The 26,228-nt window shown below is 34.2% G+C and overlaps 1 protein-coding gene and 1 pseudogene across 9 annotated transcripts in view; both read right to left on the reverse strand.

Annotated features, from left to right (window-relative positions):
- The window catches only part of stol (stolid), a 301,015-nt gene that overhangs the window by 167,408 nt on the left and 107,379 nt on the right, over positions 1-26,228 (reverse strand). For 8 of the 9 annotated variants that reach the window (XR_010889250.1, XM_067351792.1, XM_067351791.1 and 5 more), the window contains 2 exons: positions 20,655-20,759; positions 20,383-20,495 (listed from right to left, as the gene is read on the reverse strand). The exons of the other annotated variant lie outside the window; for it this stretch is intronic. Coding sequence is in view for 7 of the 8 variants with exons in the window: in XM_067351792.1 (XP_067207893.1) it covers positions 20,383-20,495; positions 20,655-20,759 (218 nt within the window). In the remaining variant the exon portion in view is untranslated. The remainder of the gene's footprint in view (positions 1-20,382; positions 20,496-20,654; positions 20,760-26,228) is intronic. 9 annotated transcript variants of the gene reach the window in all.
- LOC136998710 (uncharacterized) lies at positions 102-9,394 on the reverse strand (annotated as a pseudogene).

Below are 26,228 nucleotides of genomic sequence, written 5' to 3' on the forward strand. Positions count from 1 at the left end.
TATGTATTCACACATTTGTGTTGGAAACACTTAATTTTCTATATAATATTTATTAATTGATATTATTTATTATTGTGGGTAATTGTCATTTATTGCTACTGTATTTTATATTGCAAATTTATTATTTTCATAAGATATTTTTATAAATTTTAATTACATTTTAATAATATGATAATTCTATATTAGAATTTCGCGGATGCATTTTGGACCACGTTTGATTGGCTGTCCTATCATGCTGACGTCATACGGCTGCCATTATGCGCAATGGTACACCTATCTTCTTACATCATGGAGCGCTCTACAAATGACAATGGCAACATACGAGCGGCGCGTAACGCTAGATCCTTGTGTCCTAGTGATCGCGTAGCAGTGGGACGTCCTTCTCACCGTGCGCGCTTTACTCGCGCGGATTCGCCGATCTTTTTTCGTTAATTACTCAGTACTTATTATGAAAATTAAAAAATGGTAAAGGACTTTTCTACTCGATTTGACCTCCTCTACCTGTATATGACCGGTGGGGCGATTATTGCCAGACACCCTGTATATACAGATTGCTCTCCTAAACACTTTGCTCTCCTTACCGTTTTGCAAATTTTTCAACAATTATTAAAATATTAATTATTAACGTTCGGCAAATAAGCATCCGGCGAGTGTTGCATGGCAATAAAAAGTTTGATCGATAGATGAAAACAAAAATAACACACGAGCAGCGAGCAAACAGAAGCTTTAGTTTTCATTGCCGTGTGACATTCACAGTTGATACGCCTACTACTCGTCTATACATCTCATAGTCTAACCATGCAAAACGCGCGCTTATTTATCAAATTTTATTTTTAACTAATATCTCATTATTATTTGTAACTAATATCTCAATAATTATTAAAAAATTTGCAAAACTGTAAAGGACTTTTGACTTCGCTTAACTACTCTCTTCTATCCACTCACGTGCGTTGTCGTGGTTATTATCAAATACCTTGTATATATAAACACGAGAATTCTCGTGTAATCTGTCCACGTGTAATCTGTTAATATATCATGCACTTACATCAAAATAAAATATTTACTTATCAGATATAACCTGTTAAAAGTTACAGGATGTCTCAGAATAACCACGACAATGCTAAAAAAAAATGTGTAGAGGAGAGTAAACTTAATAGAAAAATTCTTTACTGTTTTGCAAAAGAGGATGTTAAATATAAATCGATTTTGGCCCATAGTGTAGAACCAAAACTACAAATGGTTTCTTATAGATTTTATACCGTAGAATCACGTGGTAAAGTTTGTTTTCCTCTAGACAGCGGGGAAAGTACGGAAAAATTGAAAAAAGACCATGAAAAATGCAATTTCCCGAGCGTGTTGAAGTTTGGAACATTCCTGGAGCGATTTTTAAAAAATGATTTGTCGCTCTTGCCCTTTTGTAGGGAGGAAGTTTCGAGACTAACAAACAAAGTACAAAAGAGACCGATCCGATACATGCGTCGGAAGACACCCTTATACCCGAAAAACCACACCCAAAATCACTTAAACGATTCTCGCTAAGCTAAAAATGATTTGTTGCTTTTCTCCTTTTGCACAGAGGAAGTTCTGAAGCCCTCACATGACATACAAAAGAGACCGATCCGATACATGCGTCGGGAGACATCCTTATACTCAAAAAACCACCCCAGAGTGCCTAAAAAATTCTCGCCTAGCAAAAAATAACTTGTCGCTCTTCTCCTTTGGCATACAGAAAGTTCTGAGGCCCTCATACGACATGCAAAAAAGTACGATCCGATACATGCGTCGGAAGACACCTTTAGCTTGGCGAGAATCATTTAAGTGATTTTGGGGGTGGTTTTTCGAGTGTAAGGGTGTCTCCTGACGCATGTATCGGATCGGTCTCTTTTGTACTTTGTTTGTTAGTCTCGAAACTTCCTCCCTGCAAAAGGGCAAGAGCGACAAATCATTTTTTAAAAATCGCTCCAGGAATGTTCCAAACTCAACCAGCTCGGGAAATTGCATTTTTCATGGTCTTTTTTCAATTTTTCCGTACTTTCCCCGCTGTCTAGAGGAAAACAAACTTTACCACGTGCTTCTACGGTATGAAATCTATAAGAAACCATTTGTAGTTTTGGTTCCACACCATGGGCCAAAATCGATCTATATTTAACATCCTCCTTTCGCAATCATTGCGATATTAATTAAAACGTTTAGCGAATAAATGCACATCTCACGCGGCTAGATCGTAGAATATATGCTCTATGACAGCGGCGAATGTCGCACAGTAACAAAAAGTTTGGTCGGTCGAAAACAAAAGGGCTCGGCTTCCTTTTATTGCCTATGCGATATCGCCTTGAAACTTTTTCACATATAATATAGAACATACTTAGTATAAATATACTTACAAGGGAAGTACCCCGACTCGAACAGCTAAATTTGAATGACAATGTGTTTAAAATATAATTTGGTCATTTCTAGAATACCCATTTTAGCCTATTCCATGTAAAACTCCGCGTTTGTTTACTAGAGACATTTGAATGTTTACCTTTTTAACGTTCAAAGAATCATTAGGGAATAAGAAAAAAGCGTGCTAGTACAAGGACTAGAAATAAATGTATTTAGAAAACAGTATTATTACACAATACATTTGCTTGAAATAATTAAAAAAGTTGAGTTGTTACAAACAGAATTCTTACTTTGGATACAAGATACAGTGCCTCTATTTATTAATTATTCTCATTAAAGTACAAATGTGGAGTTTCAATAAAGTGATCAAAGCAACTGTGCAAACTGCACAGTATGCACATTTGACAAGAGCTACATTTGTACACGTTACATCTTCACTGCTATGTCCGCAGTGTAACAGTCTTATATCAAAGGCTACAGTGATTACATTATCAAATGATGACACAGTAGCCTCAACATCGTAACCAGACTTTTGCCAAGCATGTGTCATAGGCCTGTATTTTGGAGCAGAAAGTTGGTTGTAAATGACAAACTGAAGTCTGATAATCACGTATCGATCATTTAACTTGACCTGTGGTTTCTCACACTGCAGTCTGACAAAATCAGCAATCCTTCTGGCATAGATTTTATATTGCCTAAAAAAATATACGTCAAGAGGCTGGTAGTATTTTGTTGTCTTTGATGGCAGTATTTTCAACTTAATGTCCTTGTTAGGAAAACATTCTTCCATAAGAGTACGATTTTTGTGTCCGGACTATGAATCACAAAGCAACAGACCCCTCTCATTTAAATGTTTGCCAAGAACGGAGTATAAAAAGCTTTTCATGTGCTCTTTGGTCATTTTTCCACTTTTACTTGCATCAACATGAATATTCCTTGGACACATGGCTGCTAGTTGCTTTGAAACATTCGGACCAAAAGTACTCTTTATTTTTTGAAAACATATGTAGAGCTTTTGAGCTATGCCATCCATGGACATAGCCACATCTATTGTGTAACTGTGTGTGGAGCTATGGACAGACTACAATACACCAGCTATTGATTTTTCTCCTTGGTGTGATAATGTTGAAGAAGATGACATTTTATAATAAAATTGACTTTGGTCACTATTCCAAACACTTTCTTTACCAATGTTTTCTTCTTTAATGTACATGTTCACTTCTTCCACAAATTTTTGTGCCTTCTGACGAATAATATGATTTTCTTGGGTATCTTTATGGATCATGAAAATAATATGCCTGTAATATGCCTGGACGAAATACCATATTCTGCCTTGAGGTTACTGATGAAATATAAAAAAGCTTTAAAATTGTCGAGACCAACTACTTTAGAAGCTTCTAGAGTCCATATCTGAAGGTGCCAATAGTGAACTAATGATTCATAGTCCCTTGCTCTGTCAAATTTTTCTATTACACACTCTCTTATAGCCTTTAATTTGGATGTTTTATTTTCTTTGACACCTGCTTCTTGCCTTTTGTGGGTCACATAGTCTAAAATCTTGCAGTTAGATGTAATACGAATGGACTTATAACGATTCAGAAGTTTCTTGTATGAATTGTAATCACAATTATAATAATCTACATAAATATTTTTCAATGCTACTTCATTTATACACTCTATCACACTAGGTCTTGATCTTTTTGGAGGTGATGGTTCGTATTCACTTTGACTTGCTTGTTTTTCTTTAGATGACGTTTCAGAACTACTGAAACTGTTATTCCCAAGTGCAGGTTTTTCTTCGCCTTTACCATGACTCTCCAGAGTGTTGATATGCATTTCTGTCAAGTCCCCATTGTACTTCTGAATTATGACATAACATAACATGTGAGAGAACTGCTCATCCTCCACTCTTATTACATTTTCACATTCAGTTGTATAAACACGTCGTAACTTTACTTCCAACAGTCTAACAACATTAATAGGATTAGAATTGATTGGCTTCAGTCTACTCATGTTAGCTGCTTTCACGTGAACTACTTACCGAACAGAGCAACGGTATAGCTCCGATATACTGCCGGTGCAGCTCTCAAGCAACAACATTCAATACGTTCAGACGATCTGTTTGCGCTATCATCAGATAGCGCTAGTAGACGAACACAGTTTTACATGGAAAAGACTGAAATGGGTATTTTAAAAATCACAAATTTATATTTAAAACACATTGTTATTCAGATTTAGCCGTTCGAGTCGGGGTACTTCCCTTGTTAGTATAAATAAAGTGACAACTTGCTAAAACATAAAAAAAAAATCGATTTCTTCGATACAATACAGTATTTATCGACTAAAATCCACTAGACAGGGTGTCCCCTAAAAATTAGACGGACAAACTTCGAGTGGTTATGAAGGACACCAAAACAAGTTAATTTTGTCAATAAACCCGTGTCCGCAAATGAATCATTTTGATACTAGAGTGGTATTTGAAGTAAAATATAAATTTTTACAGCAGTTGTTCGAAATGGCAACCATTTACTTCCATACAAAGATCATCGGTTCATGGATTCACGGACTCTCTGGAATATTCCCGGAACAGCTTGTATATGTGCGCAAGCGGCCATCACTTTCGTCAGAAGATCTTCTTCTCCAAGTACAGGAGTCTCGTGCACCAGAGATTTCACATGATCCCAAAGGAAAAAGTCAAAGGGGATAAGATCAGGAGATCGCGCAGGCCAAGGATCGTTTCTTCCAATCCAACGGTTCAGAAAATTCTGATCCAAATACTCGTGCATGTCTAAATTGAAGTGTGGAGGTGCCCCGTCATGTTGAAACCACATGTCTCGTCGTATGTTTATAGAGGTATCTTCTAAAAGATCTGGTGGAACATATTGCAGGAACTGGAGATAAATTTCAACATTTAAATGTGGCAGAAAGTACGGACTAATCAAATTATCGCCGACAATACCGACCCAAATATTGACGGCAAACTGATGTTGGTTAAAAGCGGTAGCATAAGGATTTTCATCAGCCTAAATGTGACTGTTGTGACTATTGAAAAAATCATCCCGAGTGAAACATGTCTGAACAGCAACCGTGAATAACACGTTTCTGCCGAAGTCAGGCTCGATTAAGTGGCGACCCAACCAACCAACAGGAAAAAACAAAGGTGATAGCCTGAAGAACTCATCGCTTGCACTCTCTGGTTATGGTGGGGATAAAGCTGTTGGTCATGGAGAACACGCCATACCGTCGACTTAACAGCCCCTATGTGGTATGCAATTGCGTGATCACTTGTGAAGGTTATTACTTTACACGGTCCAGAACTTCTTTATATGCTGCAGTGCGTGTTTCTTTTGGCTGACCGGCACCATTAGCGCACATCAGGCAGCAAACTTCTCGAAAACAACAATAAGATAAGACGATAGACGCAAAAGTGGTAAGATGAGGATGACGATGGTGAGGATCTAGTTTCTCCATAAATCAGATGCATATCGGCCAGTTCTTTATAAGAAAACTTGTTCACTTTGAAAACAAATTTCGACTAAACAATAATAAATACTGACAAGGGAACGTTCACAAGTGTCCCCCCCCCCCATTTGATTCTCCTTGAAATATGTTGTAAAATATACAATTTGAGGAAACACGTATTTTTTTATAGCGGCCCTATCTCAAATTTAAGGGGTGAAACACCCCTTTAAAAAAAAACGGTTTTTTTCTTTGTGTGTAACTATCGCCAAAACCGTAGGAGATATAAAAGAATGTTTCAAATAGAAGTTGTAGGACTTGTAATGGGCTATATAACTGTGTAGTTGAATTTTCAAAAAATGTTATTTTTTTTAATTTACCCCCACCCCTTGTTATTATTTTTTCGAATTTCAAAATTTTTGTAATGACAAAAGTTGTAGCATTTTTTACGCTGAATTCAACCATATATGATTTTATTATGTTCCAAAATCGCATCTTTCAAAAATGAATTATCAAGTATCACATTATATGTGTCGCGCTGCATGACGCATCGTTTATACCGCACTTGTGTTGTGCAATAGTCGCAAAATAAATATAAAAATGACATACAATATGTTATCACATATTTGAGGAAGAAAAGTTTACTAAAATTGTTATTAAGCTATATATATTAAATTTAGTCACACCCGTTATAGATATTACAATAATGATACTCTATAAAAAAATGTTTTAAACATAATGATTTTCCGCACCAAGAACATTGTATTACAGCTATATCATTGCAATCTTCAATGTCACATGTGCTTGATGTTTGTTCAAAACTAAATTCTACTGGATTTTTAAATGTTTCTAGTCTTTCATTCGTATATCCACTTTTAAACCATGAATATTTAAATAAATTTTGATATCGAGGAGATGATAACTGATTGTGTATTAAAGATTGCAATTTTATAATATTATTTCGCTGATGTAAATTTATATCATAATTCAATGATAGAACAGTATCCAAAAAAACTTCTTGCAAAGTTTTTCCAGATTCTAAACCCGTAAACATCCAACGGCTGTATTTTTCCTGTAGTTCCTTTCGGTATTACCATAGTAGTAACTTGTTTTTCCATTGGTGTTAAATCAGTAACAATTGCTGGACATTGCCCGCTCCATGAATTCATAAGAAGAACACTATCGCGGCCTACATTTGGAAAATAAGCTTCTTCCAACCATTTTTTAAAATGATCTATAAAATAGAAAGAAAAGTGTGAATAATAATTATAATTATAATAATATTTTTATATAAGATTAAAATATATTATAAGATATAAAAAGCTAAAATTTATCTCATACCTGATGTCATTTTACCGGATTTCGAAGCAGTTACAATAACATTTGATGCTCTGAATAAATTTTCTTGTACTCTAGGCCCAAAAGTACCACTATGTTCTTGTAATACGATAAACAAAGGTGACAGTAATTTTCCATCACAAGAAATTGTTGGTTGAATACGAATGTGTAATTGATGATACTGACTGCACCACACGGTCTATTGTCTTCATTCCTTGGTCAGATAGTGATCTTCCAGAGTGGATTTCTTTCCAGAGTGAATTGAAATCCACTTTGATCTGTATTATATACATTTTTCAATCCAAATTATTCAATGAGAGGTTTTACTACGATTACAAAATTTTCGGCTTCTCTTTGTATATTATGAGAATCTTCTAACGTTTTTCTTGTAATGAATTTTGTTATTTTTCTGGACACAATTCGATGAGACTTTTTAAATCGTAATAGCCAACTAGGAGATGCTTGAAATACAGGATCTAAATCTCCTATTTCTCTTTGAGCTTCCAAGGCCCATCTTTTTATATCAACATCATGAATTATTAGTCCTGTCTGCACAGCTACATTAAATTTATCATGAGTAGCTTTGGAAATATGAGATAATTTTTCAAGACGATTTCCACCGTGCTCTAACTGTTCTTCCCATCGCCTTAATTGACGTATAGATGAAATTATTTTAAATGTGTGTTGTACTGACTTGAAAGGACGATTTTCTTTGTCTGACTGCCGCCAATATTCAACAGCTCGCCTTTTGTAAGAAACATCAAAATTGTCGTCATCATGGCATTGCCAATTGTGAGAATTTGAATTATCTTCATTCCATGCTTCCTCATTTTCTTCAATAATTTCAAAAGTATGCAATTTATCAGGTTCTTCATAATCAAGCGATGTTTCTTCTGTCACTTCTAATCCGTTGAATTGATGAATATTCTCCAATATTAACTTCTGAATATTTTCTTTTAATTCTATTTCTGCTTTATTTACTGGCGTTTCCATAAGATACATAGTAGTTATTGATGTTAGTGTAAGCTTCCTGTGATTTGTTGCTTACGTGGTCAGGAAGGATCACAGGGCGAATAGTCTAAGAGCAGTGATTATTAAATGAGAGTCTTTAATATCTCTTTAGTACAAAAAGGCACGCGGCGTTTATCGAGCAATATCGGATACCGCACAGCGGACAAACGCACGAAAACCGCGTGTCTAAACAGATGACCGGTAATCGGACCGAATCGCGAAGAGCGATCAGAGAAAGGTCTCTATTACTTTCGGTAGCCGAACACCAAGTGTCGTCTCGCGAGTACGCATTTATTTCCTCTTCTTCATTACATCTCAGTGATGCGATATTTCCCACAGCGGTCCCGGCTCCGCTGCCTCACACAACCTTACAGAAGCGCTACGTCACGTATCCGTGTGAGCTTGGCCGTTCAACCAATGGAAGAGAGCGAACGCTCTCTTCCACCGAGCCGACACAACAGACGATAAATGCATGCTACTTGCATGTTAAAAGCAAGCGTTTCTGATTCAGAAAAGAAATTCTGAGGCGAGTGGCTGGAATATTAGAGATCACCTGTTCGAAACCTGCTTCGTGCAACTTTTTTTTCTTTTTTCCACATTTGTTTCTAACATAGTAAATTATTAGATAATATTTTTTTGCCCAAAAAAATAATATTTTCTATTTATTATTAATATTCGCATATATTAAACTAACAATTTTAGAAATAATACAGATCTGCTATTGTTAATAGAAAAATGAAGTTATTTTACAATGTTGCAACAAAGTGCTAATTTAACATATGCGAATATTTTTAATAAAGATAAAATAATTTTTTTTAGCCAAAAACATTATCTAATAATTTACTTAAAATAAATATCAAAAAAGGAAAAAAAGTTACAAAATCACAGTTTTCAAACACGAGATTTTTAATATTCTTGCCATTCGCCTTACTCGTTTAGCCATGCTTGTTATTTTACATTTATCAACATAAAAGATTACACGCCTGCAAAGCTTTTAATTATTTATTTTAAACTACTGCATATTAGCAAGAGTTACTGCAGTAACTACATATACATGTACTGTGGAGATTAGTGGAGGAACACAGTAGCATATTAAAACTGCAGTCAAATAGATGTAGATTGGTAATTTTATTAATACTATTAATAAGTAGTGGTCTTCCGCACCACCTTTGAGGTTCCACTTATGGCGCGTTCGATTTTTTTTTAAGTGGATCGTCGCCTGGAGCCCTATTGTACCACTTTTTTTACACCTGTTATTTACAGGTTAAAATAATTTACAGTAGTTGACACTGTATTTTTGTATCTATATACTTACTGTACTTTGTATACTCACTGTACTTGTACTTTTGCGCGTTGCGCGTATATTGGCGAGTTGGGAAAATTACTTACTTTATAATTTTTTATAAATACAAAATATATTTTGTATTTATTATGCCTGCAATGCTATCAAGAGTAATGAGAAATACAAGGTGTCCCATTTTAAACAATCCACTCAAATATCTCAGAAACACCGAGTTAAATAATAAAATTTTTTAAATAAAAGTTGTAGGATTTGGAGAGGGAAAAAATATAGGGATATTTGTTTGACCTTGGATGGAAGCGCTTCTGAGATTTGAAGGTCATTTTTATTTTTTTAAATGGAACCACTTTAATTTTTTTATATAAATCGATTTCTCATAATATTTGTCGTAAAAAGTTATAAAACTAGGATGGCCGAAAATTGAATGGTTTACAAGATATTTTATACTTTAATTTGACATAATTTTACATAAACTATAAAATATCTCGTTAAATATTCATTTTTCAATTATCTTACTTCAACACTTTTATGCACAAAATAATGAGAGGAATCAATTGGTGTAAAAAAATACATAGTTGACTTTAAGAAAAAAGTATATATATTTAAGAAGAAAGTATATTATATCATATCTGCTAAATATAGCTTAAATATAGCTCTGCTAGATTTTTTCTTAAAGACAACTATGTGTTTTTTTTATACCAATTGATTCCTCTCATTATTTTGTGCATAAAAGTGTTGAAGTAAGATAATTGAAAAATGAATATTTAACGAGATATTTTATAGTTTATGTAAAATTATGTCAAATTAAAGTATAAAATATCTTGTAAACCATTCAATTTTCGGCCATCCTAGTTTTATAACTTTTTACGACAAATATTATGAGAAATCGATTTATATAAAAAAATTAAAGTGGTTCCATTTAAAAAAATAAAAATGACCTTCAAATCTCAGAAGCGCTTCCATCCAAGGTCAAACAAATATCCCTATATTTTTTCCCTCTCCAAATCCTACAACTTTTATTTAAAAAATTTTATTATTTAACTCGGTGTTTCTGAGATATTTGAGTGGATTGTTTAAAATGGGACACCTTGTATTTCTCATTACTCTTGATAGCATTGCAGGCATAATAAATACAAAATATATTTTGTATTTATAAAAAATTATAAAGTAAGTAATTTTCCCAACTCGCCAATATACGCGCAACGCGCAAAAGTACAAGTACAGTGAGTATACAAAGTACAGTAAGTATATAGATACAAAAATACAGTGTCAACTACTGTAAATTATTTTAACCTGTAAATAACAGGTGTAAAAAAAAGTGGTACAATAGGGCTCCAGGCGACGATCCACTTAAAAAAAAATCGAACGCGCCATAAGTGGAACCTCAAAGGTGGTGCGGAAGACCACTACTTATTAATAGTATTAATAAAATTACCAATCTACATCTATTTGACTGCAGTTTTAATATGCTACTGTGTTCCTCCACTAATCTCCACAGTACATGTATATGTAGTTACTGCAATAACTCTTGCTAATATGCAGTAGTTTAAGGGGTTACACTACCCAAGCGCGTCGAAAAAAATAAGCTTTTTCGTGAATTTTTTTCTTGAATTATAGGTGGTGGATCAAAACAAAAATTTAGGGTTTTATTACACATATATTAAAGTTCTCAAAAATATTTTTTATTTATATATGTATAACAAAATGGCGTCGTGGCAGTATAAAAAACAAAAAAAATTTTTTTTGTAAGAGAAAAACGGTGTGCACCGTTGCAGTTCTGGTGTGCCATCTGGAACAAAAAAAAAAATTTTTTCTTAATTTACAATAGATTTTCCGTGGAAGTACACACGATTTTTATGATTGATAAATTATTACGTTTGCAGTTAACAATTTAAGGTCGATTTTTTTGCTAAAAAATGAAAAAAAAATTTCAACTCATACAAATTTGTGAATTTTTAAACAAAATTAAAAATCCTCGGTACTTCTATGGAAAAACTATTGTAAATTAAGAAAAAATTTTTTTTTTGTTCCAGATGGCACACCAGGACTGCAACGGTGCACACCGTTTTTCTCTTACAAAAAAAATTTTTTTTGTTTTTTATACTGCCACGACGCCATTTTGTTATACATATATAAATAAAAAATATTTTTGAGAACTTTAATATATGTGTAATAAAACCCTAAATTTTTGTTTTGATCCACCACCTAGAATTCAAGAAAAAAATTCACGAAAAAGCTTATTTTTTTCGACGCGCTTGGGTAGTGTAACCCCTTAAAATAAATAATTAAAAGCTTTGCAGGCGTGTAATCTTTTATGTTGATAAATGTAAAATAACAAGCATGGCTAAACGAGTAAGGCGAATGGCAAGAATATTAAAAATCTCGTGTTTGAAAACTGTGATTTTGTAACTTTTTTTCCTTTTTTGATATTTATTTTAAGTAAATTATTAGATAATGTTTTTGGCTAAAAAAAATTATTTTATCTTTATTAAAAATATTCGCATATGTTAAATTAGCACTTTGTTGCAACATTGTAAAATAACTTCATTTTTCTATTAACAATAGCAGATCTGTATTATTTCTAAAATTGTTAGTTTAATATATGCGAATATTAATAATAAATAGAAAATATTATTTTTTTGGGCAAAAAAATATTATCTAATAATTTACTATGTTAGAAACAAATGTGGAAAAAAGAAAAAAAAGTTGCACGAAGCAGGTTTCGAACAGATGATCTCTAATATTCCAGCCACTCGCCTCAGAATTTCTTTTCTGAATCAGAAACGCTTGCTTTTAATGCAAGTAGCATGCATTTATCGTCTGTTGTGTCGGCTCGGTGGAAGGGAGCGTTCGCTCTCTTCCATTGGTTGAACGGCCGAGCTCACACGGATACGTGACGTAGCGCTTCTGTAAGGTTGTGTGAGGCAGCGGAGCCGGGACCGCTGTGGGAAATATCGCATCACTGTTACATCTTAAACGCGAGACATCTATTTCCGCGAGCGCGCGTCGCTCCGGATACGCGTTGCTCCGACGGCGCTGACGGCGCAGGTAGCGCTCTCAGCTGGAGCCGCACGATGTATCGGGTGGCCAGAAAGCTTACAGCTCGGCCATACTGACTTTCCATTCGTCCTCGAATGGACACTGAAAATTAATACAGTATTATCGATTATGGTTATGATCGGAAAGATTCCGATCCTAATCACACAAAATAACAATGTTTATTTTAACTGTTTAAGTATAATTCTGAGTCCATAAATCGATCTTATATCTAGCTGAAAATAAACGCATTGCTTATAATATATACTTTTCCCTTTTCGGAACAGGGACAGGTGCATGAGCGCAGCTTAAACTTATCTTACAAGCCTTATCAACAAACAAGTATAAACTATACCTAATTCCAAAATAAATTTTTTTTTTTTTTTTTTTTTGACATTATTAATGACTAACTTGGTTACAAAACTTAATTCTAACCCTTATGGTTAACGCTTATAAACAAACCGAACGATTGAACTCACGATGTGTGACTAGTTATTAGTATCCGTATATTTTTCATCGCTTGGTGGTTTAATCCATGGTTTAAGCTTGTCGGGCGACAAGATCGTGTTGTACGGTCTCTGTGTAATATTGAAACCGGGGATGTCTTTCACGACATAACGATTCTTGTCAAGGCATTTGGCAATAACATAGGGGCCTTTCTAATTTGGCTTTAGTTTATTATTCTGACCGACTTTCTTTTGAGCATCACGAACTAAGACATAATCACCTTCGTGATACACTGTAGGTTTCTTATGATGTTTATCATAATACAATTTATTATATTGCCGCAGCTTGTCATTGGCTTGAATAGCTACATCACGAACTATATCCCTTTGTTCAATTGAAGTGTTATGAGTTTTTGCGAGTTCTTCTATCAACAACTTCAAATCTCTATCGGAATGCTTTCGTTGATCGATACCGAAGAGAATTCTGGAAGGCGATGCTTTAATGGACGAATTAACCGTATTATTTATTACATATTGAACTGATTGTAAATGGTTTTTCCAATCTTCTGGGGACTGAATCAATTTAGCTAATGAGTTTTTAATAAATCTATTCGATCTTTCAACTATTCCATTCGCCCATGGCAACGCAACGGCAATTTTTCTTAACTTAACTTCTAAATTGTTTAAAAAGGAAGCGAACTCCGCGGAGGCGAAAGCTGTTCCGCGATCGGATACAATTTCGGTGGGAAGACCGATAATATTGAATAACAGTTGCAAACTATGACATACCTCTTTGGTACTGGTGGTTCTGGCCGGGAAAAGCCATGTATACCGAGAAAAAGAATCAACCACTACAAGAATATATTGAGAGCCATCATCAGTTTTTTGTAATGGACCAAAATGGTCGATATGAAGAATTTCAAACGGGGTAGATGACGCATTTGCGAGTTGCGATTCTCCCTCAAATCGATTATTCGAAGAATTTGCGACAAGACATGTTACGCAATTTTCAATATAATCTCGGATGCGCTTGCGCATGGAGGGAAACCAGTAGGCTTCCTGTATACCTTGAAGAATCTTATCAAAGCCACAATGCGCTAATTCGTCGTGGTAGGTTTTGATTATTGTATTAACCATAGCATCGGGCACGGCGAAGCGGGCACGATCGGATCCCTTTTTATAAACTAATCCATCAATTAGTTCGAACTTCTCGTTTTCACGAAATTCTAAATTATGCGCGATGTCTTTTAATCGAGTGTCTTGCAACTGACGAAATTCGAGCTCTCGTTCAAGGGGAAGAGACTCTAAAAAGAAAATCTGTCTGCTTAAGGCGTCGACGTGCGACATGTTTTTACCTGGGCGGTGAATAATTTTAAAGGTGTAATTTTGTAACAAGAGTGTCCATCTTGCAATTCTTGGATTTAGATTTGCTTTATTGACTGCGTAAACTAACGCATTACAGTCAGTAACTATTGTAAATTCCAACCCGTATAAATAAATATGAAAACGTTCTACCGCGCGAACGATAGCGAGCATCTCTAGTTCAAAGCTATGATAGTTTATTTCCGATTTATTAAGCGTTTGGCTAAAATAAGCGATTGGCGCTAAATCATTGTTGCCTTGTCTTTGCAAAAGGATCGCTCCTAAGCCATGAATGCTGGCGTCTGTATGGAGCTCAGTATTTGCTTTGGGATTGTAAAATCTCAGAACTGGATAAGATGAAAGCTCTTTTCTAAGCAAATCAAAAGCTTGGATTGCGTGTCAAAAACGAATTCTGCTGCTTTTTTCAAGAGGTTATAAAGAGGCTTTGCTTTGATGGAATAATCTCTGATAAATTTGCGGAAATAATTTGCAAGTCCTAAAAATTACTGAAGTTGGTGGACAGATTTCGGAGGCGGAAAATCACGAATCGCCTGTGTATGCCGTTGACTTAACGAAATCTCGTTGTTACCTATAATATATCCTAAATACTCAATTTTCCTCTGGAGAAAGTTACATTTATGATAATTCAGCTCGAAGCCATAACTTTTCAAAGTGTACAGAACGCGTTCGAGAATTTGTAAATTAGTTTCGACGGAAACTGTAGGAATCAGTATGTCATTAATGTAGACTAATAATTGATCTTCTTTAATGAATGGTTGCAAAATTTGCACGATACGCTTCTGGAATTCTGCTGGAGATTCCGAATAACCAAATGGGAGGCGTGTATATTCAAACTGGCCTTCGGGGGTTGCAAACGAGAAATATTTCGTGGAGTCTTTATGGACTTTAATTTGGTAAAAACCATCTTTTAAGTCGAGTAACGTAAAAACGCTCTTGCCGCCCAACCTAGCCAAGCAATCTTCGATTAACGGGAACGGATATTTTTGTTTTTGAACACGAGCGTTGAGCGGGCGAAGATCGACGCACAGACGCATATTACCATTTTTCTTTCGGACCGGGACAATTCTAGCGCAATACGACGATACGCTAGGTTTAATAATTTCGCGTGCGAGCAAATCGTCGGTAATTTCTTTAATTTGTTTGCGTTCCTGAAAAGCGAATTTCCTAGGCGCGAAAGCGAACGTCGACTCATCTTTTAGAAAAACTTTAACGGCGTAGTCGTCATCATTAACCGTGAGGTCAGCATTTTCGCATTTCAAAATTATCTCTTTTAAACGCTTTTTAACCGATGCGTCAAAATCTATTTCGCAATCATCTATAGCTGATTCTACGCAGCTGGCCGTATAACAAACGTCTGTTGGCAGAAGTAGATGCATTTGGTTGTCTGTATCCCCTGAATTTGGATTATAAATCAATGTAATTCGTTCATCATCAATGAAATCGCGACCGATGATTATCTCTATATCATTGAATTCCTTTGCTACAACATTTAGCGTGATATTGAAAATTCGACCTGGAAAATTATTTAAACCAATAGAAACTTTGCGTTTTCCCAAAATATTAATGGGGAGATCAGACAAACCATTGAATTTTCTCGTTTCCGATTGTAACGACAAAAGAGAACTACTAATAAAACAATAATAATTGTTTAACGAGATAAATGAAATAGGACTCCCTGTATCAATGAGAGCTTTAATATCGCATCTATTTCCCTCGACAGAAATTATTTGAATTAAAGGCTCACGCAAATGTAACAGATTCTGATGTGGCTCCATGACAGCAGCGACGGTGGACTGCTTCGATGAGGAGGCTCGGTCCGACGGCGGCGTAGAAGACGGCGATGAGGAGAGCTCCTTTTTCTTCTTTAATTTTGGGCACTCCGCTATGCGATGACCCTCGTTTTTGCAGTAGAAGCACAACTGGTCACTGTTTTTATTGTCACATGCTGCGTGTCCTTTTCTATTGTTAAATTTGTGCACGTTGTTGGAAGGTTTTTCAGATTTGCGCGGAAACGCGTTTCTTTTTTCAAGATCACCAATTCCTTGCGTAATTTGGCGCATTTTCTCTAAGAATTGATCCACTGAAACTTCACTAAGAGTCAATGCCGTGGCACGAAGCGAACTTTTCATTATTCCTCCGACAAGGAGATTGATAACATCCTCTGGAGGTAGATTCAAATGATGAGCCAAGGCGAGTTTATCTATCGCATATTCGTCGAACGATTCCTTCATACAATTCCATTTTCTGGCCTCTACACGCTGCATAGCTATGTAGAACGGCACCTTTCGGGCAAACATTTTCGTAATTTCCCGTTTCAGCCCGTCCCACGATTCCAAGACGAGACCTGTTTGAATATCGTACCACCGACGAGCAGCATTAACTAGCTTGCTGGAAGCGGCGAGGAGAATGACGTCGTCCAATACACCATGAACTTGCGCTATTTTTTCTACGCGTTGTACTCATAGTGCTACATTTTTTTCCTCCTGCCCTCCAAACTCAGGTATTTGTCTGGCCAAAAGCGAGACGGCATTCGCCGGTGGAAATGCACTTAATAATGCAGCTGGATGGTTCATCGGACTGTTTAGGTTTCTTGAAATTTCACGACGCGGTGGAAGATCCGTGGACGGCTCATCTTCACTACGTCCATGCCGAGTTTCTCGTTCATTAACGACCGCGGTTAGTTCACTCATCTGCTTCATCATTTGTTGTTGCTGTCGCATACATTGGTGCATGGTATCAGCAATAGTTTCTAGAGAAAAATATCGTTCCGCCGGGAGGTCTAGCGAGGCTCCTCCGGTCGGCTTCTGGCCCGTTAATTCCGGCGACTGAGAATTATTCTCAAAGTACGTGAGCAGTGAGGCTATAAGCTTCCTCCGGTCATTCACGGCCGGTAATTCATACCTTCTGGCATGTTCCTTTAGTTGAATGAGAGTCAGTTCTTCTAACGTGGCTTTGTCCATGTCTGCGACCCACGTACGAGACAAATACCACTTTAATAAACAAATTCGGCTTGGTATTGTTTTTAACAAATCACTCCGGCGTAAGTGAACCGGACACAAACTACTGTGCCTATTGCAACACGGCACAAACGGACGAGAACTCCGAAACTGCTCCTAGGCGGCACGTGGTAGAGAAAGACGGAGAAAAATAATAACTAACGCGGCTATAACCACACGAAACTTTTCTCAGCTTCTCTGTTTATTCACTAATCCCACTTCTGATATTTAACTGTAAGCTTTCTGTGATTTGTTGCTTACGTGGTCAGGAAGGATCACAGGGCGAATAGTCTAAGAGCAGTGATTATTAAATGAGAGTCTTTAATATCTCTTTAGTACAAAAAGGCACGCGGCGTTTATCGAGCAATATCGGATACCGCACAGCGGACAAACGCACGAAAACCGCGTGTCTAAACAGATGACCGGTAATCGGACCGAATCGCGAAGAGCGATCAGAGAAAGGTCTCTATTACTTTCGGTAGCCGAACACCAAGTGTCGTCTCGCGAGTACGCATTTATTTCCTCTTCTTCATTACATCTTAAACGCGAGACATCTATTTCCGCGAGCGCGCGTTGCTCCGGATACGCGTTGCTCCGACGGCGCTGACGGCGCAGGTAGCGCTCTCAGCTGGAGCCGCACGATGTATCGGATGGCCAGAAAGCTTACATTAGTAAAAGTCTAGCAACGTTGAGTGGATTGATAATCATTTTAATTGATAATTCTTTTCCCGAAAATTAAATTTAAGAAAAGAAAAACAGTTGCAGATACGATTTCACCAAGTTCGTTTCACAGACTATGAATGTAGGCCTTTTGTACGCATTTATAGCTTCCATTCACACTTGTTTATTATTAACTTATGATTACATAATCTAATCTTTCGTGTAAAATCACGTCTCTCAAACGTGATGTTTTCAAATTAATAATATATTTATACTCGTTTTTCTTAATTTATGATTAAATAATATTCACATTTTATATACACATGTATAGCTAACTTGCATATAACAACGCGCTGCGCACAAAATGCAGTGATTATCTATAAGGATGTAATGTGGAAGGGATGTTTTAGCAACAATTTTAGTAAATTTTTCTTCCTCAAATATGTGATAACATATTGTATGTCATTTTTATATTTATTTTGCGACTATTGCACAACACAAGTGCGGTATAAACGATGCGTCATGCAGCGCGACACATATAATGTGATACTTGATGACTCATTTTTGAAAGATGCGATTTCGGAACATAATAAAATTATATATGGTTGAATTCAGCGTAAAAAATGCTACAACTTTTGTCATTACAAAAATTTTGAAATTCGAAAAAATAATAACAAGAGGTGGGGGTAAATTAAAAAAAATAACATTTTTTGAAAATCCAACTACACAGTTATATAGCCCATTACAAGCTCTACAACTTCTGAAATTAATTAAATTAAACTTGAAACTTGAAACTCTTAAATTGAAACTTTTTTTTATATCTCCGGTTTTGGCGATAGTTACACACAAAGAAAAAAACCGTTTTTTTTCAAAGGGGTGTTTCACCCCTTAAATTTGAGATAGGGCCGCTATAAAAAAATACGTGTCTCCTCAAATTGTATGTTTTACAACATATTTCAAGGAGAATCAAGTCGGGGGGGGGGGGGGGACACTTGTGAACGTTTGTAACGCTGAATGAATACTGAATACTGAGCTTAGTCAACAATGTCTTAGTCAAACAATATCAAACAATATCTTAGTCTTTGATTCTCTAGTGTCAAAACGGCTCATTTGCGGACATGGGTTTATTAACAAAATTGATTTATTTTGGTGTCCTTTATAATCATTCAAAGTTTATTAGTCTAATTGTGGGACCTTGTATACATAATATACAGGATGAGACAATAATCATTACCACCTTAAATATCTTTGAATCTATAAAGTCCAGAAGAAGATTTGTGTAACTAAAGTTGTATGGTACGAAGGGGGATATCATATGGCGATAATAAGTTTTGTCCAGATGAAGAGATATCAAGGTCATCTTCATTTTTTTAAATAGAACTACCCTAATTTTTTTACTACCCTAATTTTTTGTATAAGAGGGTCGTCTGAAAAGTTTTGAGCCTCAATACGAAGATGGCATTACTCGTCAAAACTATGTCGGTATTACAATCGTACATGCTTTGAAAGATAACTGTGAAAATTGTAAACATTTTGTACGTTCAGTTATTGTTTGACGGTCATTTGTGCCAGTCGACGTCAGTATTTTCGTAAAAATGGAAAAAAACGAATATTGTGCCGTAATTAAATTCTTGCATTTAAAAGGCAATACGTCTATGGAAATTAAAGCCAACAGCGTCTAACTCGGCTTTAATTTCCATAGGCGTATTGCCTTTCAAATGCAAGAATTTAACTTTCTAAATATCTCTGCAACCCTTCAATCATCCTCATTTCCTTTTCCCCTTTTGCCAACAATACCACGTCATCCGCGTACGCTAAGGTATATACCTTCCCCTTCCTTAACTTGACTCCTCCCCATTTTACCCTCTTCATCTCTTCGTCCATCCCTCCCCTCTCAAAACCCTATTGCAAAAACCCTATACCCACTCTTCTAACCTTTCACCTCCATATTTCCGACCTCACCCAAAATCTCGTTTATCTCTGTTGCTTTTTCCCTCTTTTAGACTCTAAGAACATGCTATAAAAAATAGAGATTTTAATTCAAAAAGTTAAAGGTGACCTTGATATAATCTCGGCAACGCCATCTAAAGTCAAACTATTCAAACCATTAAATGGATTTTAAACACTATAATTTTTGTCTAAAACATTTTCTTGTAAAATGCTTTCTTTCTGAGATATTAAACCATTCCGGGATTTTTTAAATACTTTGTATAAAAATAAAATTTCTTGATTATAACACTTGCATTTTAATGTATAACTAATTTTAAATTATAATGCTTTTTATAGAATTTTTTATAGAATTTTTTATAGAATTTAATTTTGATTCTTTTGTCGGTAATTGCAAATAAGTTAAAATGTACGTATTCACCTGCATCAAATGGTACACTGAAGACAAAGCTTTCCGGTTCTATGGAATGTTGATCCACTGCGCGTTTGTACCACGACGAATCCATGGCTCTTGCGTGCTTTTCCGCGAACCGCCTGCGTGCAAATCGTTAGAATGCCGATCGTATTTACTGAAATTTGCGGTTTCGATATTAAATCTCCCACTCCAAAATTGTCGAACCAAGAATTGACGATATTGTTTCAATATGCAGTTTTTAACTACTATTCAATATTTATCGTTAAAAATAAGCTCACGGTTCGTCGATGGTTTCGTCACTCTGCTGATGCTCGTGCCATCGCAAAAGTCCACTCCTGGTTGCTATGAAGCTCCTGGTGACGCCGAATCTACCCTTACCTTGACTGTAATTGCAAAATAAATCATGTAAACCGTATTCTCAGTAGAATAATAAATATGCCACCGTTACGGTAATTATTTGCATATTCAAATTACAAGTCAAATTAATCATTTTAATCCTGGTGTGTGGAGCGATTTTTGTTGATCGATAGCTTCCATGTTTCATAAACTGTTCGTTAAAAACGAGAAACCAAACAAGAGATGAAATAGAAGTCAACTAAATCGCCGATATTCGAGATGCTCCGTTCGATTTTTTACTTTTATAAGAAATTAATCATTATACTCAATATTACCCTATTACATTCCATATTTTCTCATCTAAGTTTAATTAAAAATAATATTTATTTTATATACAAAAATTTATCTCTCATACAAAAATACGCGACAATAAATTAAAATTTTTAATATTATCGTGTCAATGACTGTAATATTATACAGAATATTTTTTAGGCATATGATGATAAAATCGAAAAAAGTAATCTCTTAATAAAAATTTGGAGCGTAAATTCTTCATTGTTAAAAAATAAAATCTCTATTGCTACAAATAATTTTTATAAAATAAATTTATATTCACTTAAAGATTATATATTTGCAGTTTTTTGGATTCAAGTATATAGTCGAAATTTTAAACTTTTGCAGAATAAGCATAATATGGTAAAAAATAAATCTAAGGTAAAATATGATTAAATTTAAAAGTAGTTATTCACACGTAATTTTATAACATTATATGCTAATTAAAATTTTAAAATATATAATAAATTTTATATTTTATAAAAATAATATTTCTTCAAATATTAAAACTTTGATGTTAGAATCAAATCCAAAAATCACAAAAAATTTTATACTTTATCAAATTTAATGAGAATAAAATAATTTTTCATAATTGCATATGCTATATTAGGAATACTATATTAAATTTAAAAATGTTGATCAGAATTTTGAGTTTAGCAACTTTGAAAATCTATCAATATTTTGTGAAAATCTTACAAGTAAAATTTTTTTTTTTTAAATAACGCATATATGCGTTTAATTTAACGTTTAATTATTAACATTGATAATCAATTTTTAAATGACATCCATATATATACTATATACGTATACAGAATGTCTGGCAATAATTGCCCCACCGATCATATACAGGTAGAGGAGGTCAAACCGAGTAGAAAAGTCCTTTACCATTTTTTTATTTTCGTAATATGTAAGTACTGAGTAATTAACGAAAAAGATCGGCGAATCCGCGCGAGTAAAGTGCACGCGGCGAGAAGAGACAGCCCACTGTTACGTGCTCGCTAGGACGCAAAGATCTAGCGTTACGCACCGCTCGTATGTTGCCGTTGTCAATTGTAGAGCGCTCCTCCCAACGCTTCATAGCGCGCCTAGTGATCGCATAGCAGTAGGACGTCCTTCTTGCCGCGCGCGCTTTACTCGCGCGGATTCGCCGATCTTTTTTTGTTAATTACTCAGTACTTATCACTATATAACCAGTGGGGCGATTATTGCCAGACACCTTGTATATATATACAGGGTGTTTTATAATGTCCGTGCCAACGCTCGTATACGGATAGAGTGTGGTAAACTGAATAGAAAAGTCCTTTACCGTTTTGCAATTTTCGCAATAGTAATTGAGATATTAATTAAAAGGGATTGACGAATAATCGCGCGTTGATCGCGGCTACATCGTAGGCTGTACGCTCTAGGCGTGACAGCAATGAGAATCGCATGGCAACAAAAAATAACAACGCATATCACTCCTGCTCTCGCTACGTGTTATTTTTCGTTGCCATGCGATCCTCGTTGTTGTCACGTTTAGAGTGTACAGACCACGATCTAGCTACGCGCAACGCGATTATTCGTCAATCCTTTTTAATTAATATCTCAATTACTATTGTGAAAATTGCAAAACGGTAAAGGACTTTTCTATTCAGTTTACCGCACTCTATTCGCACACGAGCGTTGGCACGGACATTATGAAACACCCTGTATATATATATATATATATGTATATCTCCAAATGACCTCAGGAATCTGCCATTAACGGGTGATACGGTAAGTCTGGGTATATATATGTATATATGTATATATGCATATAGATACATCACATTAATATTTAAGAAGTTAATATCAAAAAATATTTTTGGAGATATATGCTATATGTCTAACATTTAAGTAAATAAGTTTTATTTTCTGCAGTAAATTAACATTTAATTTTACTAAGCAATAATAGCATTTTTTCATTTTGGATTAATCATGTCAAAGGTAAATAAATTAAATAATTAACAATAATCTATTAGCATATTGGATATAAATTAAAGATTTTAATTTTAATTTACTTAATTAACTTTCTATTGTTTCCTTTCAATTCACTTATTTTCTGACAGAAAAACTTATCCAAAAATAATAAAATGACTATAGTCAACGGCTGCCAAGTGTTCACTTTGACTCATATATTGACTATGGTCAACAATCAAGAAATATTTTAATTTAAAATTAATATAAATTAGAAATTAAAAACAGGCTTTTTGTTAAATAATAAAAACAATAATAAAACGCTCACAGAGCCTGAGCTGGATTTTAGTACAAATGTTTCGACACATTGATTTCGACCATCTTTAGTGTACAACTAAACTTGCAATTGTACATATTTTCAGTATAATTTCTATTGCAAGCGCAGATCTTGGTCGTAAAACAAACTTCTCCGTTTGATGTTATGGTGGATGAGAAATGGTCTTCATATTAATCAAATCGAATAGATATAATAAATAAACTGCGAATGCAAATAAATAATCAAGAATTAGAGTCAACAATCAAATTTGAAATTACATCAAAAATAGAATTAAATAACCACGCACCTCACAATCAGTATAACCGGTCGGTTATATTGAAGTGATGAATAACCGACCGGTTATTCATAATATTGTTGCGTCCGCGTGTCGTAATTGACAGTCTGCGATCGCCCGAATGATAATTACACGCACACACAAGAAAGAACTCAACACCAATTTAAACACTCAAACACTTTAATAATTAAACACGGAAACACAACAACGTAACAAGAATTCGAGTATAATATGTCGGAGCTATGAAGTACGCGTCCGCACAATCTGACAGTCCAAGAAAATCAATAATTTTATAAACATTAGTTAGTTTCTATGGGAACATAAACATTAGCTAGTTTCTATGGTAATATTGACACATGACATTTAATTTATTATAACTCTTTTACAAACTATACTATCAAATAGTTCGTTAATCGATGTTACTATAGCAACACGCAAAGATAAATAATCGCGTAATTCAGGGGCGCGTAATTCAGGGTACGCAACAATATTGATTAATATTATAAAAAAGAATTTAGTAAGACTACCAATTAATTAGAATCAGGTTGAATCTATATAAAATTCTGTCAATTTAATATACAAAATAAATAATATGTAAAATTGCGAATTAATAATTTATTAATTATTAATTATTTATTAATTAATTATTTATAATATTTAATATGTAAAATTGCGAGTTTAGTTATATACTAAAGATGGCCGAAATCAATTTGTAAAAACGTTTGTATTGAAATTTGATTAATAATCACGAGCGCAAATCCAGCTCTGGCTCTGTGAGCGTTTTATTATTTTTATTTTTTAATTTAATTTTTTAATTTATATTTGTTTTATAATAAATTATTACACAAAAGTTTTATTATTTATATATACATATATATATATATATATATATATATATATATATATATATATATATATATATAGGGTGAGGCATGTAAAACAAGCCGCCCGAATAACTCTTTTATTTTTAATGATAGAAAAAAGTATTTCAGACAAAAGTTGCATGATTTCGAGGGGGTCATTACACAGTATGTATTTTTTTTATAAGTGGAGGCGTTTTGGAGATTTGAAGATCAACTTTGATTTTTTTAACTATCCTGATTTTTTTATATAAATCAATTCCTCGCAATATTCGGCGCAAAAGGTTATAAGGGTAGGATGGCCAAAAATTGAATAGTTTACGAGATATTTTATACTTTAACCTCCAGAGGACAGGAAGCCAATTTATCGGCTTTTAATGATTCAAGTGAAGTTAACATAATCAGCAAGAGAACAACCACATCGGCTAACTGGTTGGCACTTTCCTTCCAAATTAACGGGAACTCATAAGACCGAAGACAATGTGTAGTGTATTCAAAACATTTTATTTGCAAAAAAACCTCATTTATCTGTTGAGAATGTGACAAACCTCTTTGCGCTGTACCATACTTCGAAATTTAGCACACAAAAAAGAATTTCTGAATTTTATAATAAAATATATTATTTTTTGTCATAATAATTTTATTGAAACATATTTCTTTGGTTGTATTATATTGATTATATTGATATTTCATTGTATGCGTATTATGCAGTGTACTGATATGTATTGATATAATCTGTATTTCTTGTCTCTCCATCTTGAAAATTTTCATATAATATATTTCTATATCATATATTCCATTATAAAAGGTATGACAATAATTATTCTAATAAAATATTTCAACAACAAAGTTTGAAAACAAACAAAAAATTTTTTTTACCGTTCCAGACGGGAAACCGATATATTCGCTCTGGAGCGGTCTCAGCTTTTTCATAGATCATTATTGTGGCATATATTTCAAAGTTTTAAATTGAAAATTATAGAAGTCGTCCGAAAAGCACCTCATCCTCAAAAGGTTAATTTGACATAATTTTACCTAAACTATGAAATATCTCATTAAATATTCATTTTTCAATTATTTTACTTCAACACTTTCATATACAAAATAATAAAAGAAATCAATTAGTGTAAAGAAAATACATAGTTGTTTTGAAGAAAAAATATGTAGCTGAAATGATAGCATATGTTTTCTTAAAGACAACTATGTGTTTTTTTTTTATATCAATTCCTCTCATTTTGTGCATAAAAGTGTTAAAATAAGATAATTAACAAATGAATATTTAATGACATATTTCATAGTTTATGTAAATTATGTCAAATTAAAGTATAAAATATTTCATAAACTATTCAATTTTTGGCCATCCTATCCTTATAACTTTTTATACAGAATGTTACAAGGAATTTATTTACATAAAACAATTAAGGAAGTTCCATTTAAAAAATCAAAGTTGACCTTCAAATCTCCGAAACGCCTTCACTTCTAAAAAAAATACATATACTATGTAATGAACCCTTTGAAATCATGCAACTTATATTTTTCGATATATTATATATTCCAGGGTCCCGGTACTTTTTCCGCACCCTGCATACATATACATATACATAATTATATTAAAACCTCTGGAATATCTCGAAAAATATTAGTTTTATAAAAAAATATTTCAAATAAAAGTTGTAGGATTTTAAGTAACGTATTACATGGTAATGTTAGTGTGACCTTGAATAGTGCTGTTAAGGTCACGTAAAAATCACTTTGAAATTTTTAAATGGAAATCCCC

This window comes from Linepithema humile, chromosome 3 (assembly GCF_040581485.1).
Source record: "Linepithema humile isolate Giens D197 chromosome 3, Lhum_UNIL_v1.0, whole genome shotgun sequence".
Taxonomy (NCBI): domain Eukaryota; kingdom Metazoa; phylum Arthropoda; class Insecta; order Hymenoptera; family Formicidae; genus Linepithema; species Linepithema humile.